Source organism: Oryctolagus cuniculus, chromosome 5 (genome assembly GCF_051225735.1).
Source record: "Oryctolagus cuniculus isolate XC-2025 breed Fujian yellow rabbit chromosome 5, ASM5122573v1, whole genome shotgun sequence".
Lineage (NCBI taxonomy): Eukaryota > Metazoa > Chordata > Mammalia > Lagomorpha > Leporidae > Oryctolagus > Oryctolagus cuniculus.
Window position 1 is genome coordinate 98567760 of NC_142871.1, and position 14157 is coordinate 98581916.

The following is a 14157-nucleotide window of genomic DNA, read 5'->3' on the forward strand; positions in this document are numbered from 1 at the left end:
TGTTCAACTGCTTTTCCCAGGCACATAAGCAGGAAGCTGGATCAGAATTGGAGCAGCTAGTACACAAACCACCACTAAAATGGTATGGTGGCATCTAAGGGAGTGGTTTTACCCACTAAGTCACAACGCCAGCCCCATTACTAAACTTTTAAACTGCCAAGTAATTTTACAAAGTCGTGAAAAAATAGCAACTACATATTCATTTGTATATATACATATGTGTATGTATATAGTTTAAAAAAAAAATATTTCTCACCTGGGTAGATGCAAAACCTCCCAGGCTATTTCTCTGCCTGCTTAGCCACCTCATAACTGGGATGCCCTCAGCCACTTGATGTTGCAGGAAGTGTGAGAGGAGTGCATAGGCTGCGACTTCGATGTCCAGGGAGCGGGGCTGCCAGGACTCAGAGAGTTTAGACACTGAGGACACCCAGAACCGCATGCCTTCTACAAGGGAAAAGTAACACGTTCTGATCAACCGCCAAAAAAATTGCATGTTATACCACTAACCAGTCCTACACTGTCAGAGTTCTACCTGACTAGCTTAAATATATTTTTACATATGTACTTGTGTATGCTGAGCAAATATATGTGCACGTGCACAGACACGCATATTAAAGCATGTTCTTGTGTGAGCCTCTTTTTAAATTATTACAACTTATAAATTTTTATCCTTTTCCTATTGCCTATATTTAAGGATGTTTTGATTCAAATATTTTTCGCAGAAGAAACTCCACATGTTTGGCTCAGGCATAACAGCTATAAATAAAAGGGAAAGCACACTCTATTCCAGAAGATAAGGTACATAACTTATATGTGCCATCCCCAAAATATGTTAAGCACACGTTGGGAAGAATCCTGTTCTGGGAATCTGTAATTCACCAGCTCTGATGTTCTGGGAAACCTCTCCTCTTTCTATTATTTGAAAATTCAAAATCCAAACCCCCAACGAAAAACCCAGGAACTCAAGCCAACTCAACAGCTTCCCTAGCAATAACCCTGCTCTGGGAGGACCATCCTCCTTGGGGTTACTCCCCCTCTCTCAAGCATTACTAGTTTGATGGTGATCACACTTAGATGGAATGTGAAATAACCACTTTCAAGCAAACAAGGATGTCAGGGACTACTTCAGCCTCTGTGCAATAATTTTCCAATCTTCAGCACTGGCCTGGGTAATAAGGATTCAATCTAAGTTAATGCTAAAATAATACAGTATTTTACATCTCAGAAGCCTCTAAATGTTTTCTACAGGTATCCCTTGCTGAATAAACAGAACTTTGAATCAGTTCACATTAACTAAAATGATTTCTGTCCATCCATCCAACTGCCACAACCCCTGCCTCTCTCTCTATTTCTGTCTCTCTCTCTCTTTCACACACACACACACACACACACACACACACAAACTGGATCCTAACTATATTACAGAGACCATTTGAGTAATAACTATACCCATACTTTTTTGTCATGTTGTAGTCCAAACAGTCCCCATTCAAAATAAAAATACATATAACCCACTTACCAACAGCATTTTTTTGAAGTGGCCTTCATTTTCATTAGCATTTTAGCTCATATATTTGAGCAGTTGCTAAGTGGCAGGCACTGTACATTATCTAATTTAACCCTCACAGCAAAGATGTTTTTCCCACTTTATAGATAGCTGGGGAAACTGAAGCTCGGTAAACTGGAGAACCTGCATTTGAACCCATGTCTCCCCAAAACAAAAAGCCTTAAGGAACACAGGACGGCCCCACCCAGAAGTGGTATCAGGGAGTCAAAGGGTAATTGACATAGCAGAACGTATCTAAAAGAAGAACCCACTTGAGCCCTGGAATTCTACACAAAGCTCCTTGAGAGGCTTGTACTGTGGTGTGTCAGGCCCACCCTGATCTCATTCTGTGTTTCAGTGTTCATCTGGTTCAGAAGGTGCAAATGTAATCAAATTCATACCTGGTTTGCAAGACTTCCTCACGTAATTTATATACTTCATAACACATAATGGTCTGCCAACCTCACCTGGGTCCCATGAATTACCTTCTTGTTCTGCTCTCTGGGTCAGCACATTCAAAGCTTCCTTCGCTCTAGGACTACCCACTGATGACAAGGCGTAGGTTATGAGAGACAGGGTATAATTGTCTGAAACTTCCCTGTCGAGCTGTGACTCCAAAAAGCTGACAGAGTCTTGCACATCAATATTAGGCTAGGAAGAGAAATACGAAATTTTTTACCATTCAAAATAACTCATTGCCTCATATGTAAGCAAAATGTACCATGAAACATTCACTCAAAATATAATTTTAATATCTATTAATCACCTAAACTTGTCATAGGCAATGGAAACAATGATCACTGATATTTAAAGGTTTGCCATGCATTTTGAAAATAAGATTGCTTTTCAGTTTTTATGAATAAATAAGGGCCATTCTTTAGAAGGAATTAGAAATAAAAAGTAGAGCTTTGGAAATGTTTCTGCCACTGAAAATCATAAGCCCAGATGAAAGCAGAAAATACAGTTTAAGAGACATTTCTCAAATTTTATTTCAGATGTCGAAGCTCTAAATTCAGGGAAAAGCGTATCACCACACCTACTACCTGGCTAGGAAAACAGTAGGAGCTTAAGCAACAGAATTTTATGCTGATTTTGTGAAATGCAATCAGCAATTACCAGTAAAGGCATCAATCACCAGGACAGTCCTGGAGTCAAATTAAGCTCATTAGCATAACTTTCCACATACACTCATTCCCATCCAGGCATCCAAGTCTGCTTAGTATACTTTTCAGGGAGTGGGTGCACTTTGCACTGCACTAGCAGACACTGTACTTGTTCCATAACTTTTTTTTTTTTTTTTTTTTTTGACAGGCAGAGTGGACAGTGAGAGAGAGAGACAGAGAGAAAGGTCTTCCTTTTGCCGTTGGTTCACCCTCCAATGGCCGCCGCTGCAGCCGGCGCACCGCGCTGATCCTGGCAGGAGCCAGGAGCCAGGTGCTTTTCCTGGTCTCCCATGGGGTGCAGGGCCCAAGCACCTGGGCCATCCTCCACTGCACTCCCTGGCCATAGCAGAGAGCTGGCCTGGAAGAGGGGCAACCGGGACAGAATCCGGCGCCCCAACCGGGACTAGAACCCGGTGTGCCGGCGCCGCAAGGTGGAGGATTAGCCTATTGAGCCACGGCGCCGGCTTGTTCCATAACATTTTAGAAATAAAAAATCCTTCACAACCTACACTTGTTACACATTCCCAAACACTAAAGAATTATCTTTCCCCTGAGAAATGAACTTTTCCCACAAAAAATATGGATTGGCTTACTTTACCAATAGCAAGCACAATACACGTATTAGAAAGCATTTTTTTTAATTTCCTTAGTTATTCTCCGGGTTAATATTTTTATGCCCAAATTCAGATTTCAAATGCAATGCATTACTGCAAAACTCTAAGTTCTCAGACATGTATTTCACCCATTGAGAACTACCTTCCTTGGGTTTCACTTGTCATTTGTTAAATTAAAGATTAAGTACCTGATATTTTTTATATCCCAGGAGAGAAGTCACAATGTAGGCTGTGAGTGTCACAGGACTGTTATTGCCACCTTGAAGCTCACTATGGATCACTCTTCCTGGCTCCCAAAATTCACCGTTGCGTGTCTGATGTCCTTTGAGCCAAGTATATGTTCTGTGTAACACATTCTGATCGATATCTATATATGGATCAGCTTCGAGAAAACATCTTAAAACAAAAGCTGACAACCTTGGTGAAAAGGAGGAAAAATTTACAGAAAATATGCTTTATAAAATCTTCCAAATAACACTGAACAAGCAAAACATTAACAATTTTCTCCCTCAGCAGAAGATTCACCAAAGGGAGGATCACTGAAGAAGGAAAACAAGCAACAAAAACAGCAGAGAGACAGCGAGAACAACCTGCCCGACAGGTGCTCCTGGTTCCCAGGTCAACTCAGAAATCATCAGTGTGAGAAAACACCCAGAAATCAGCTGGTCCAGCTCATTATTTCATCGATTGAGAATCTGACACTCTCAGAGACTTAAGTAAACTTTCAAGGTTCCTCATCTTTGGATTGTTCTGAGCATTACCAAAAGTTTCATACAACTTCGCTTGGTCCTAAAGCCACGGAAGCAGAATATGGTTCCCAAACTGTTGGACTTTAAATGGGGATATGGATACGTTTCCTCCCCTACAAGACAAGAGTTGGCGAACTACAGCCTGCAGGACAAATCTGGCTTGCCCAAATCTGGCTCTCAGGCCAAATACACCACTGCACCCCCACATGCCACCACACCACCACCTAAGAATGGTTTTCAAAAAAAGAAAAGAGAAGAAAAGGGAGGTGGCAAAAGGCTATGCAACAGAGACTCCACCTGGCCCCAAATGCCTAAAGTATCTGCTATCTGTTCCTTTACAGAAAAAGCTGGCCAAGCCCTGCTACAGAACACTATATTGAAGTGGAAAGAGCATCAAGCAATAAGACACTCCAATCTATTTAGATCTATATCCAGACTCATGTCACGAGAAATCTAAAGCACATCTGTTTTGTCTTACACCAAAGCTTTAGTGCAGTGAACATTACTAATATTCAATAATATCCAGTTCTCTTTTACTTTGGATACACAGAGGAATTCATTTCTCTGCTCCCTTCAAGCTCGGCATAGCCAAGGGACCAACTCTGTTCACGATGAAGTGAACAGAAATGTTAACACCACTCTGGCTGAAGCCTCTAATTGCCAGCGCTCCATACTGCCACCTTCTCCTCCTGCTCTGCAAAGCCGGGAGCCTCCAGTTGGAACAGTGGGCTGGTGGCAGCCCAAGCAAAGACCACAGAGCCCCCTGCTGACCTATAGTGGAAATGCATCATGAGCAAGAAGCCTCTGAAGTTCATTCCTAAGTTTCTGAGCAATGGGTGGTTGGTAGGAAAGCACACCTAGTCTAACCTAAGAATTAGGCAGTTTGCTTCTGAGTGAAACAGGAAACAAGGTTAAATGGAAGAGGAGAGACCAGACTTCCAAAATCTGCACATGAAGATTCCATTCTAGAGGAAATACTGGATTTTCTTGACTTAATTCCTTTCTTAAAGATTTATGTATTTGAAAAGTAAAGTTACAGAGAGAGTAGAAGAGAGAGAGAAAAAAAATGAATGAATCTTCCAACTGCTTGTTCACTCCCCAAATGGTCACAGCTGCCGGAACTGAGCCAGACCAAAGCCAGGAGCCTGGAGCTTCATTCAGGTCTCACACACGGGTGCAGGGGCCCAAGCACTTGGGCCACCTTTCACTGCTTTCCCAGGCATATTAGGAGGGACCTGGATTGGAAATGGAGAAGCTGGGACTCAAACCACCACCCACATAGGATACTAGCAACATAGATGGCAGTATAACCCACTACATCACAATGCCGGCCACCCATCACTGTTTTTTACATATATATATATATATATATATATATATCTTAAAGAAATCATGTTTGCCTCATTAACACAACATATACTATAATCATGTCAATTAAGGAAGGAATTATGTCAATCACCCACTGCTTCTTACTGTTCCATCATCACAAATTATTTTATTGCTGCTTTTCCCACATACACAAAAAAGAGGATTTCTGTCCATCTTTTCTAAACAAAAATACTTGATTTTTTTGTTTCAAAAACATGCAAAAATGATATTCTCTTCTTAAGCCATGATATTGGAAAAGCAGCCTCCACATCTATAATACACAGAGATACACCTATTGATTTTGCGGCAGGGTAACGCAGTGAGAGCCAGCTCCATGACATGGTTCATAGCAATAAAACTTACCAAGTGCTCCCAGAAGGATCAACATTCCCAAAAGCACTAAAAGAGCCATCTTCTCTTTGGTAGAGAAGTTCTCTCTGGTAACCTGAAGACACAAAAACAGACAGATATTTAATGTAATTAATCAATTAATTTCCCATAAATGAAAATTTCTAAACATGACTTATATTGAGAAATAATGGGTAGAGAAGGAGAAAGAAGATACCAAATAAATATCTAATGCTATTTTGTATATTAGGTACTGTAAGAAATTTAAAATATCAGGACATTTTTTAAAAAGATTTAATTTTTAAAATTTTTTTAAAGATTTGTTTATTTGAAAGTCAGAGTTACACACAGAGAGAAGGAGAGGCAGAGAGAGAGAGAGAGAGAGAGAGAGAGAGGTCTTCCATCCACTGGTTCACTCCCCAATTGGCTGCAAAGGCAGGAGCTTCGCCGATCCAAAGCCAGGACCCAGGAGCTTCTTCTGGGTCTCCCATGTGGGGACAGGGGCCCAAGGACTTGGGCCATCTGCTACTGCTTTCCCAGGCCATAACAGAGACCTGAATGGGAAGTGGAGCAGCGGGATGCAAAACAGTGCCCATATGGGATGCCGGCACTACAGGCAGTGGCTTTACCCACTACGTCACAGCGCCAGCCCAAATTCATTTATTTTTGAAAGGCAGAGTGACATAGAGAAAATCTTCCCTCCATTGGCTCACTCCCCAGATAGCCACAATGGCCAGAGCTGGGCAAGGCCAAAGCCAGGAGCCTAGAACTCCATCTGGTTCTCCCACAAAAGTGGCAGGGGCCTAACTACTTTGACCATCCTCCACTGCTTTCCCAGGCACATTAGCAGGAAGCTAGATCAGAAGTGGAGCATCTGAACATGAACTGGTGCTCCAAAACAGGATGCCAGCATCGCAAACAGAGGCTTAATTGCTAGTCCCAATACCAAGACTTTTCAAGCAAAATGCATAAAATAGAAACAATGATACAAAATGTTTACTTCAATTAAACTTAAAAAGAGTATGATAGGACCAGCGCTGTGGTATAGTAGGTCAACCCTCCACCTGAGGCGCCGGCATCCTTTATGGGCGCCAGTTCAAGTCCCGACTACTCCACTTCCAATCCAGCTCACAGTTTATGGCCTGGGAAAGCAGTGGAAGATGGCCCAAAAGTTTGGCCCCTGCACCCATATGGGAGACCCAGAGGAAACTCCTGGCTCCTGGCTTTGGATCTGCCCAGCTCCAGCCATTACAGCCATTTGGGGAGTGAATCAGCATATGGAAAACCCTCTCTCTCCCTCTCTGTCTGTAATCAGTCTCTCGAATAAATAAATAAATCTTAAAAAAAAAAAAAGCAGCATACTATAGCATGGAAGACACATCCATTTAAGAGCAAGAAAATTGAGGGGCTGGTGCCATGGTGCAGTAGGTTGATCCTCCGCTTGCAGCACCAGCATCCCATATGGGCACCAGTTCTAGTCCTGTCTTCTCTTCCAATCCAGCTTTCTGCTGTGGCCTGGAAAAGCAGTGGAAGACAGCCCAAGTCCTTGGGCCCCTGCACCCACGTGGGAGACCAGGAAGAAGCTCCTGGCTTCGGATTGGTTCAGCTCCAGCCACTGAGGCCAACTGGGGAGTGAATCAACAGAAGGAAGACCACTCTCTCTCTCTCTCTGTCTCTCCCTCTCACTGTCTGTAACTCTACCTCTCAAATAAATAAATAGAAATCTTTAAAAAAAAAAAAGAGCATGAAAATTGAAACTACAGTTTTATTTAACTCTAATTTTCACCACAATGGTTTCTGTGTTAAAATTCTTTGCTCCCTAAGAAAAATACTATCTAGCATCATAATTAAAGCTTAAGGAAAAAACAGAAGGTAAAAATACTTTCTATTCTTATACCAGCAAGAGAGAGAAATGCTAAATAACCTAAGACAATGGCTCTTATTTATGTGGCCATGGTCAACTGAAGTAAATCAACAATGGGTTTGCCTACCAATTCCAAGTTTGCACTTAAAAAAAAAAAAGGCTTGATGGTGGTGATAAAGCATCACCACAGAGGTTATGTTAGGAGGGGGTTAAGACTGATGGATCTGCTTTGATCAAAGCAGATGTTTCATATTTTCAAATAAGTGTTTACAAACAAATGATTGCAATTAAAAGGCAGTTGTTTCATATTTGCAAAGCAGTACATACAAGTTTCATACAAGTGAATAAGAAATCATAGACCAAACACTATAGGATTCACCAAACACCCCACAATCAGCTGACTTGCTAAAAATGAAGTTAAAATAGCAATAATGCATCATTTTTTAAAGGTATAAGCAGGAACATTTCCAGCTCAAGGCATTACCAATGATCCTCCTATAATCAAGAATCCTTCCTGAAAATTAAAGAATTCCACCTTAGGAGGTGAGGGTGCACAGTAAGAGCTTTGCAGCATGGCCAGGGTAGTCTGGAAACCATACTCATTAAAATGTTGAATTCAATCCCTAGTAAACTTGAGTAATAAATTTTAATTTATGAATGCTATAGTTTAGAAGCATCAATGACCATAAGTAGTTATTTATACTTGACAAATAACACATGAGCATGCATGGTTTAAAATTAGTCTACTCTTGCCATTAAGTCCCAAACTTTATCCTTGAGCCTTTCAATGAGAATCCCTAGATCTGAGTATCTGATTATAAGAAGACAAAATGTTGGGGCCAGCTCTATGGAGCAGCAGGTTAAAACCCTGGCCTGAAGCACCTGCATCCCATATGGATGCCGGTTCTAGTCCCAGCTGATCCTCTTCCAATCCAGCTCTCTGCTATGGCCTCAGATAGCAGTAGAAGATGGCCCAAGTCCTTGGGCCCGTGTGCCCACCTAGGGGACCCAGAGAAGGCTCCTGGCTCCTGGCTTTGGATCAGCACAACTCTGGCCATTGCAGCCATCTGGGGAGTGAACCAGCAAGTGGAAGACCTCTCTCTCTGTCTCTACCTCTCTCTATAACTCTTTCAAATAAATAAAAATAAAATCTTATTTAAAAAAAGACAAAATGTTTAAATAACAAAATATTTTTCTTGGTGATATTTAAGACTATGATAAAAGGAATATAAATATTTAAAGTGATGACAGAATTTGGCTTAATTTGAAGAAGGGAACATTCAATTGTGTCTTTATATTTAGAAATGAAAATATCATGGTACAGTAATTAAACAGCCAGCCCTTGCTCAACACTGGCCAGGTGTTAGGACTCTAAAGCTCTTTGATGGTATGAACTCAGGTGATTTTCACAGCCACCGTATGGCCTTGATGCCATCAGTGTCCCCTTCTACAGGATCGTGAGACCACAGCTCAGAGGATATGAACACCATGAGCAAAGTCACATAACTGGTAGGTAGTGGACCTGGGAATTACCTGGCTCCAAAGTCACTGTCTTATGGTAATTCACAGAGCCCTTTCAACGATTAAACATGATAAAATATGAAAAACCCTTTTAAAACAACTTTTGGATGGAAAGCTCTCTGTAAATACTAGGCATTACTCTCTAGCATGGGTGTAGAGCAAGGCTCTCGAAGGATCAGATTATAAATTTAGCAGAATTTAAAATTGATAAGTGTCACAATTCAAAAAGTTTCAAACTTTGCTTCAGCAAAATACAGTAAGCTGTTAAATAACAAAGTATGTCTAAGATGTACACATACATAGCAATAATAACAATATATAAATGTTGTTTGCATGTTTACATATTAATATATACACATATAAAGAACTTCTTTAAATTTAGGATGATATGGGGCCAGTGTTGTGGTACAATGGGTTAAGCTACCATCTGGGACACCAGCTCCACTTCCCAGCCAGCTCTCTGCTAATGTGCCTAGGAAAGCAGTAGAAAATGGCTCAAGTACTTGGACCTCTGCACTCATGCAGGAGACTTGGCTCCAGCCTGGCCCAGCCCTTGCCATTGCAGCCATTTGAAGAATAAACCAGCAAATGGAAGATCTGTTTGTGTCTATCTCTCTCTCTCTTTCTCTCTGTCCCTCCTTCTCTCTTCTGTAATTCTCTGCCTTTCAAATAAATAAATAAATAAATCTTTTTAGCCATTGTAATCCACAAGCTGTACTTTGGAAATTTATATTCATTAAATAAAAGTTAAAAAAAAATCTTTTTAAAAATTTAGGGGGTACCAGCATTGTGAAGAGCCGGTAAAGCCACTGCCTACAATGCCAGCATTCCCATATGGGCTCCTGGCTCCGGCCTGGCCCAGCCCCAGCCATTGTAGCCATTTGGAGAGTGAACCAGCAGATGAAAGATATTTCTATATTTCCCACTCTGTCTCTCTCTGTAACTCTGCCTTCCAAGTAAGTAAGAATAAACTTTTTTTAATTAAAGGGATAGTTTTTTTTAATTATGTAGAAAAAAACTGAAATAACACAAAAATCACAAAAACAAAGATACACATATAAAGTTGGATTACAATGTATGAAAAAATGTTAAACTTTATAATAGGAGAAATTAAAATTAAAGATGCAGTTTCCTACACATCGGATTAGCAAAGATTCAAAGATTGACCCCTCCCTCTGTAGGGCGAGCTGTAAGGAAACCAGGAAATTCAGAATGGTACAATTACAGCGGCAGAAACTGTCTTCACCCTTTGACTCAATAATGCCCCTCCAGGAATCTACCCTGAAGAAACACCTCCAACAACACAAAAATATAGAGAGAAAATGATTCGTTGTCATATTACTTGTGATTGTAAAATGTCAGAAATGGCTTAAATATCCAAAATTTGGAGATTAAACTCAGTACAACGGAGTAGTACACAGCTTGAAAGAAGAACGAAGAATGGCTCTGTGAACTGATGCAGGACAACTTCCTGGAAAGACTGTTGAGTGCAAAGGGCAAAGCCCAAGGTAGCCCACAGATACTACACTATGCTATATAAGAACTGGGGGAAATAAGAAAACATACATGGACATGCTTATTTCTGCAGAGAAAGAAAAGGTAAACTAAAAAATAATGAAGCAGGTCATTTACAAGAGATTTTCCTTTGTTATAAGGAAAAAAAAGAGGTAGACTCATTCCTTTGAATATGCTTTCCACAATCAATAAGTTTGACCATTGGAAGCATGTTAGTGTTCTACATATTCAAAAATAAACTGCATTGGAAAAAATAAGACAGAATAATTATTAAACTGCCCCAGTCCATGTTATCATATTTTAGTTTTTATATAACCTTGAAAAAATACAGCATATAATATCTTCATTTTTCAGAGGTTGTCAGAGATCACGGAGAAGAATAATTTTTTAATATTCACAGAGGAAATTAGCAGAAGAGTTCAAGACATTCTCTCTCCATTTTCAATTCAGAACAAAATTCACCAATAATCAAAGTTTAAGTGTGCACTTAATCTTACAGAGGAGAGGAGAAGAGAGAAGGGAGGGGAGGGGAGAGGAGAGGAGAAATGAGGAGAAGCCAGGCAAGGCAAGGAGAGGGGAAGAGAGGAGAGGAGCAGGGAGAATAAAAAAGCAATGTCTGGGGTCTTCCTTCACCACAGGAGGACCAATATCAAGGAGAAGACCATGTGCCTCTGACCCCACATCACACCAACATCTGCAGCTCCCAGTCTGAGAGTTCGTGAAATGGGTCAGAGATGAGATCATGGAGATGAGATCAGTGCTTATGGAAATTACCCCTCAGGTGGCTGACCTCCAACATTCCCCATTAACATCAACAACTAGCACCATTCTTCCACTAGAGGCAGCCAGCCCAGCGGAAAAGAAAAGTCATATATAATCTCCAGTTGTGGAGTGAACCTCTTGAGCCAGTTTTGATAAAACTGAGAATCCAAACCTCCATTTGTGCTCCATGGAAAAATTAAGGAGGGAATGAGAGCTCTCCCTGTGGGAGTCTCCTTTGAGGTGTGCTTCTCCATGGTATACCTGCCAGGCATCACTGTGGAACCCTCAGCTGTTCGTCCTTCAGACATCCCAGCATATCAAGCCTAGTTTCCACTCCATAAACAGAAAAGGACCCTGTTGACCCAAGTATAATGTCTGTTGTTAATACAAGAATTCAGTGTTCCAGTGCAGTCATCTAAGTTGGAAACTTTCACCATGATTGTTGAGAAAGGCAAAAAGTTACTTTCTCCAAAAGTTAATGAAGAAATGAAAGAATCATCTTTAAAAGTTTTATGAATAGCTCTTGAGTTTGGAAAATAATAGCATAATCAGAATTCTGAAAACTGAAGTACAGAAGTCCAGAGGCTGTGGGGCAACAACCCAGAACCACTTCCATTGACAAAGGGCTGCAAAAGGAAACACTGTCTCCCGGGTCGTGAGCTTTCTTTGAAATAACAATGAGTGTAGAATTGTCAGGATTTATCATAATAAAGGTGAAAGCATTGTTCACAGAAACACACTGAAAAGTAATATTCTGAGTATAATCTGACTTAATATGCCTCAAGTGTCAAAATTATATGTAAGTAATAGAAGTCAAATTAGCTCCATGTGACTATATAAAGCACTTGCTCTGGTGAAAATTATAAATAGTTTAAAAAGAAAAAGAAAACCTGATAAAAAACATTCTGTGTTCTAAGAGAAAGGCAACCACCGCCAGCTTCCTTACTTTCTAAAACATGGGATGGAAAGTGGAAACCTTACAGATTTTTAGATTTTTCATGATTGCCATAGGCGGGATGACCAGGATGCAGAATCCTGAAGCTCACTTTGTCCTTGTTTCCACTGCATAAAGAAAATGTATGTTTTCAACCAGAGAGTAGGTCCAAGTCTCACTTGAAAAATTGAACTGCAGGCACTATGATTTAAATATTTGAGGAAAACAAGTGGTTTAAACCTTATTTCCAGTCTTGATCAAAAACAGTTTTCATTTTATGGTTCAACTTTTCTTTTTGACAGCAAAACACTTCGTTCAATTTGTAGCTGTTGTTTTGACCAAAAGAACAATGGGTTAGGTTACAGGGTTCCTGGGCCAAGCATGATTTAAGTAAAACAATGCGCTGTTCGTAAACGACATTTAAATAATACAACTATGACTCACACCAAAGCCACTTAATTTCTTCAAAAATAAAAACAATTACGGTATATTTAAAGGATTTTGGCAAAAGTGGTGGCAAAAGAAAAAACAGTCTCTGAAATGACACACTGATTTCATAACCAAAGCCTTATACCAACAAACCTCAGTCCACTCCTTTGAAACGTCATTTAATTCAACGTGTGAGATGATGCACCGGGAGCTCCGTTGTACGGACTTTCATGAACCACTTCCTCAGCTCAAAGGGCAACACCTTGGAACCATGAGGTCTCATTTCCTTGCCAATCAGAAGGTGCCAAAGACAGGTAGAATCTGTATTGTGTACAACCTCTACACTATGAAAGCACTTCAGATCTTTCAGGTCCATTCTCCACATTAGGAGACACAGTCAAAAAGGAAGCCCAGAGAGTGACTTCAGATGGAGCGAAAGATGAGGGGTCAAAATCGGGTCACTCAGAACCTTGTAGGCAGAGGCTGGGAGCCCACTGGGGGATTCTAAGGAAAGGAAGTGACATGATCTTGACATTTTCAAAAGATTCCTTTTATGGCCAGCGCCTCGGCTCAATAGGCTAATCCTACGCCTGCAGCGCCAGCACACTAGTCCCGGTCGGGGCGCCAGATTCTGTCCCAGTTGCTCCTCTTCCAGTCTAGCTCTCTACTGTGGCCCAGGAAGGCAGTGGAGGATGGCCCAAGTGCTTGAGCCCTGCACCCCATGGGAGACCAGGAGAAGCACCTGGCTCCTGGCTTCGGATCAGCGCAGTGCGCCGGCCGCAGCGCCAGACGTTGGGGGGTGAACCAACAGAAAAGGAAGACCTTTCTCTCTCTCTCTCTCACTGTCCACTCTGCCTGTCAAAAAAAAAAAAAAAAAGATTCCTTTTATAATACATGTCAAATGTATGGAAGGGTAGGGACAAAGAAGCAGACAGCTACTCAGGAAGCTGACGGCATAGGCTGGGTGGAAAATGAGGCTGTTTGAATGGAAGGGGGATTGAATAGAAGTAGAAGAATTTCACATTCGCTTGTAGAAGTAGAAAAAGCAGAATTTGCTTGCTGAACTCAAACCTTAACTCCTAGGTAGAGGCAACCGACTCTATTATAGTTATATATTTACTGGATACCTACTGTCGCTCCCCCTCTTCGTGGAGGAACGACACAGGACCCTGCATTGTTCTTTCGTCTGCTCAGCCCTTCCCGGGTTAGCTGCTGGTTCTTCCCGGGTTGGCTACCGACCCTTCCACCTCCGTGGAAGGGCAGTTCCCCCTGCCACTTTCCCCACTTCCGCGGGGGAGCGGCACACCGCCGGCCGGCTCTCTCGGGGGCTGCACAGGTGTT

At 41.4% G+C, this 14157-nt stretch overlaps 1 protein-coding gene across 1 annotated transcript in view; it reads right to left on the bottom strand.

Annotated features, from left to right (window-relative positions):
* CD109 (CD109 molecule) overlaps window positions 1-14157 on the bottom strand; it is a 168114-nt gene that overhangs the window by 18879 nt on the left and 135078 nt on the right. The window contains exons 24-27 of the mRNA XM_070073883.2: window positions 5807-5888; window positions 3515-3743; window positions 2035-2200; window positions 257-447 (exon numbers count right to left, since the gene is read on the bottom strand). Of these exons, the coding sequence (XP_069929984.2) occupies window positions 257-447; window positions 2035-2200; window positions 3515-3743; window positions 5807-5888 (668 nt within the window). The remainder of the gene's footprint in view (window positions 1-256; window positions 448-2034; window positions 2201-3514; window positions 3744-5806; window positions 5889-14157) is intronic.